Genomic DNA, 4,805 nt, shown 5'->3' on the forward strand with positions numbered 1-4,805 from the left:
TATATATATTCTAAAGCGTAATTTTATTGGGACCTGTAGCAGGTATAATAGAACAGAGAATGTAATCAAGAATTTACCTTCATGGGGCCCAGGATTGTCGGAGGACTGTGTCTCATCTGGTCTTTGTCCTATTATATTTGATATAGGTCCCGGTGGGGACGACGTGTTTGTAGTAGTAGAAGAAGAACTCGAGGTAGCCGTAGAAGCAGTAGTAGAACTCGGGGTAGCCGTAGAAGCAGTAGTAGAATTCGGGGTAGCCGTAGAAGCAGTAGTAGAACTCGGGGTAGCCGTAGAAGTAGTAGTAGAACTCGGGGTAGCCGTAGAAGTAGTAGTAGAACTCGGGGTAGCCGTAGAAGTAGGTTTAGGCAACATGCCTTCCAATTTGATCTCATTAACACGTAGAAGTTCTGTCAGCTCGGTCTTGTCCGCTAATGGTCCATAAAATATGTTTTCTGAGTCCAGTCTACGTTTTAAATCTCCTATCGTCAGCTTTTTATACTGATTCTGCAATTTGGGCTTACCCCCAAAGAAGCCCTTGATTTTAGGACTGGTGATAATCATACGTTGATATCAATCGTATGTGATTACGTTTTGTCTTAAAATCTGCAGTGCTGCTCCTGAACTAACACGCTTGCTAGTGTCGTCTACTCCCTGTACATAAAGTTGTACCAAACCTTTTCGTACCACGGCTGCAAAAGTTGCTTTCGGTTTTTGAAGGGGTTTCCTGGCCCATCGAGGTTGGACTATATTCAGCATCGTTTCGGGCTGTAATGGCTTCGTTTCTGATGAGACCTCATACAGTGTCGCCACCCCTTGTTGAAACCTATCCAGTGCGGAACTAATAGCATTAGCCTTTTCACCCACAATCTCCTTGTCTTTTATTACCGCTCCCTTACTTGATACAATCGGCTTCCACACTGCAGGTACTGGACTTTGATGGTGGTGTAATGACATTTTCCCTAAATCCGTGCGCGGTTGAAGACCTTCTGGCAAAGCCAATTCTTCAATCAATTCTGCCGGCGACTGGTGTTGAACGAGGTAGGAAATATATGATATGAGCGTTACTTGTACTACTACTTGTATTTTTACTTCTAAAACTACTTGCACTTTTACTTCTACTACTACTTGCACTTTTGCTTCTACTACTACTTGCACTTTTGCTTCTACTACTACTTGCACTTTTGCTTCTACTACTACTTGCACTTTATATACCCCGCTTTGTTCCGATAGTTGTACATGTCGGAATCCATCCCATTCAATGTCATGAACGCGTGTCTTTCGCATAGCACTCTCGATCTGATATTTGTAGCTGTGATGTTCCGATAACGTGGTTCCAAAGTGAACAACCGGTTGTTCCACAAGTTTCCCCGGTATTCATTTTTCCCTATACAGTACAGTTTCTTGTTCTATCTCATGTTCCGACTTATAAACTTCAGACATAGATTTCTTAGCTTTTACCGTTACAAACCTTAAGGCCGAGGTAGTATCGTCAGAGCTCGGATCTTCGTGACCGCAGATCGCATGAATAGGACGAGCACAGCCTTTGCAGGTATGTTTTCCACCTTCGGGAACTACTAATGAATCACCAGGCTTTTCCCATTGTACCTGCTGCACAGTCTTCTCATCGCCAGTGCTAGAAGTATCTCCAGTGGCAGTATCTCCAGTGGCAGTATCTCCAATGGTAGTATCTTTAGTAGTTTGGACAACATAATTCACGATGGAATTGTCTCGCGGTCTAATAGCCACAGAGATATCAGTTATCCCTTCTTGGTCACATACTGCCCTGTATATATCTACAGGCGTACATATACTACCACCTTTGTTTGATTTTACATCGTGGCCTTCTACAAATCGTTGTAGCACGATATTCACATACTCGAAATGTGTGTCAAGCGCTGTTTTCCCCGCTTGTGCCTCTGTAAAAATCCATCGCGTTATCTTGAGCTTACCATCAGGTGATTGCATCTGAGGTGTAGTGGTGTAATGTAGGGAGTTGGAAAATGTGGATGTATTGTCTGACTGCATCACTATACTGGTAATATTGGGCATCGTCTTCCGCACGTGGTAAAGTAGTGCTTCAATAGCGAGCACGACAGACGGTGCATCTTGTCCTCCGTTGTCGTCCGGTATATAATAATAAAACAATGTCTGTAAGTGCTTGGTCGGTTCTTCGTCCCCAGATTGTACCTTGTATTCACCCCGCACGAGCATAAACCCTAGAAGAGACATCCCTGATTTGCCAAAGTACTCACTTTGCCCTTCATTCTTTTTCATAGGAAGAATCTGCGAGTATGAATGGGATGGGTAGTATCAGAATTCACGACCGATAAGGTGTGGGAGTGGAAGTAGTAAAACAGGTGTGAGGCTAGAAGTAGGATTGGAAGGTAAATATAAATACATTCCTTTTGTTTGTGATGTGTCAGGGTTGTCGGCTAGTCCAACTTCCAGTTTATCAATCGACCGTTGTTGTATCTCGGCCCGCATTTTGTGGCTCGCATTGTGTCTCGCAAAAGTAATAAATTCGATCTTCAACTGCTTACAGGCTTCCATCATACTTACAAATTCTTTAGGGTCGAAGTATTTTTCGAAGTTGTCCTTCAGTAATCCAGCGATTTTGCTGGGATAATCGTAGTACAATTCGCAAGCTATGCAAGATTTTGTGTGTTGATGTCCCCGTCCTGTGCACTCTCCGAATAATTGTTATGCCATGCAATGATGTATGCATTCGCTCTCTACTTCCTGGTGGTTTGCGAGTGTATATTTAACATGTTCCGCACTGCTATCCAATCCCAATCTCAGAATTTTGAGATCGGTCTTCAACTTCTTAATCTTCTCGACGTTCTTCTCCTCACTATTAAGCATTTCGTGTACACATTCTACTACTGTACAAAATCCTGTGTAGTAGTAGGACAAGCCAGCGAGGCACGGTGATCTTCTCGTCAGCATATTTAACAGAAGATTAAAGGTATCTCTACCTATTTGGATGTCGCTCTTGATAGCACATTTATAGTGTTCATACAGACGGCACAGACTATCCCCTCCTCTTAAGAACACAGATATATCTCTGAACAGATGTCCTCCCATTTTCATGTTCCGTAGTTGTCCGGGTCGGTGTTCTAGGTTAAAATGTACCCAATACATGGCACCCATTAGTTTGTCCTGGGGAACCCTATATGAATACTTCTGCTGCGGCCTGTCCTTACCCCGTAAAGTGTATTTTTGGAAATCAGCTCGCAATCTCCGCCATTTGATAGGTCCAAGTTTCACCTTGTATTTGCGTTTCAAATCTAGACGCCTATCCTAATCATCAAACTCTTCTGCACCTCCCTCGTCATCGTTACCACTTCGACCCTTTGCGCCATCAGTAGAAGTTCTACTATTACCACTTCGACCATTTGCGCCGTCAGTAAAAGTTCTACTACTATCACTTCGACTATTTGCGCCATCAGTAAAAGTTCTACTACTACCACTTCGACCATTAGCGCCATCAGTAAAAGTTCTACTACTATCACTTCGACCATTTGTGCCATCAGTAGAAGTTGTAGAAAAACGTCTCTTCCTCGAGTTTGTCGTATGTGTCGGGTCCATATGTAATAGACTCGACTCTGGGCACAAGAACTAATTCCGCTATCTTCAACCATTTGTGGTATTTCAACGTGTACTCGTACTGGTGTAGGAGCTATAAAATCCGCCCAACTTAGACTGCTACTCCTACTACTACTACTATCACAACTATTTGATGGTAATTCAACGTGTACTCGTTTTGATCGTTGATTGTGCTTTCGCGTCTTGTTCTTGGTATTTCTATTCTGTGGCTTTGGAGTCTTAGTAAGTATCCCAGCGGTTTTTCGACTCTCCTTGTCCTTGTCCAGTGTCCGCTTCTCGTCCCTATTTATATCATCGCGCTTGGTTTCTACCATCTCCTTCGCCTCTTCCTGTTTTGTACAAGCAAAAATACTGCCAACCACATCTTTTTTATTCCTACCACCGACCACCATGACCTTCAGTGCTGCTTCTAAAAATAGCCTAGCCACATCATCCTTCCTATTCTGCTTCGTCATTTTCACTGCCTTCTGATCAATCACTTCACGCACACGATAAGGACTAGCATGGTTTATCGTATAGCAAAAACAATCTTTGACTGCGTTGTACTTTTGCACCACAAGTTTCTTGTGCGGTGTGTCTATGGCACCCTCTAAATGAGTTACTTTGCTGAATCTTGTAAGTGAAATATCAAGATTAGTCAGCATGTTCTTTACTCGCATATCTAAACATCGATTGTCATTTTTCGATAGATCTACCGGCTTTTCGCGTACACGTAGGGTTTTAGGGTTTAGGGTTTAGAACCCTAAACCCTAAACCCTAAAACCCTTGCTCGTCTCCTAAACTTAAGTTTGGGCTCAGGGGTTTTTGCTTGTACTTCATCAACTTCGTCAACTACAACATCTACTTCGTCTACTACAACATCTACTTCGTCTACTACAACATCTACTTCGTCCGGCGATTGCTGTCCCACTTCATCTACTACCACTTCACGCGTAGGGTTGGCCTGCATTTCATCGTCAACTACTTTTTTTTAGATCACTGATCAGTTGCCGTGATTCATCGATAACTTCAACAATGTCCGCCAATGTAGGCGATGATAGGTAATTATCAGTCATTGTTTTGTATTTTATTCACTGTATATGTATACATTCGCTCGTCTAAGCAAGGTGTTCATTTATAATCAAAACAAGAATGAGATGTAAATTTTGTACATTATTTACTACTACTACTTCTGGATTTGACTTCTACTACTTTTGCAA

At 42.6% G+C, this 4,805-nt stretch overlaps 2 protein-coding genes across 2 annotated transcripts; both read right to left on the bottom strand.

Annotated features, from left to right (window-relative positions):
• Positions 1-10: 10 nt before the first annotated feature.
• On the bottom strand, positions 11-561 carry SARC_07887 (hypothetical protein; the record flags this gene model as incomplete). The annotated part of the gene is made up of 2 exons (XM_014298154.1): positions 11-33; positions 78-561. 2 exons carry the CDS (start codon positions 559-561, stop codon positions 11-13), a joined length of 507 nt encoding a protein of 168 aa, XP_014153629.1.
• A 2,739-nt stretch (positions 562-3,300) lies between these two features.
• On the bottom strand, positions 3,301-4,555 carry SARC_07888 (hypothetical protein; the record flags this gene model as incomplete). The annotated part of the gene is made up of 5 exons (XM_014298155.1): positions 3,301-3,511; positions 3,552-3,667; positions 3,759-3,935; positions 3,993-4,304; positions 4,370-4,555. The coding sequence occupies 5 exons, from the start codon at positions 4,553-4,555 to the stop codon at positions 3,301-3,303; spliced, it is 1,002 nt and encodes a 333-aa protein (XP_014153630.1).
• Positions 4,556-4,805: the final 250 nt, after the last annotated feature.

Source organism: Sphaeroforma arctica (genome assembly GCF_001186125.1).
Source record: "Sphaeroforma arctica JP610 unplaced genomic scaffold supercont1.660, whole genome shotgun sequence".
In the NCBI taxonomy this organism is placed as follows: domain Eukaryota; class Ichthyosporea; order Ichthyophonida; genus Sphaeroforma; species Sphaeroforma arctica.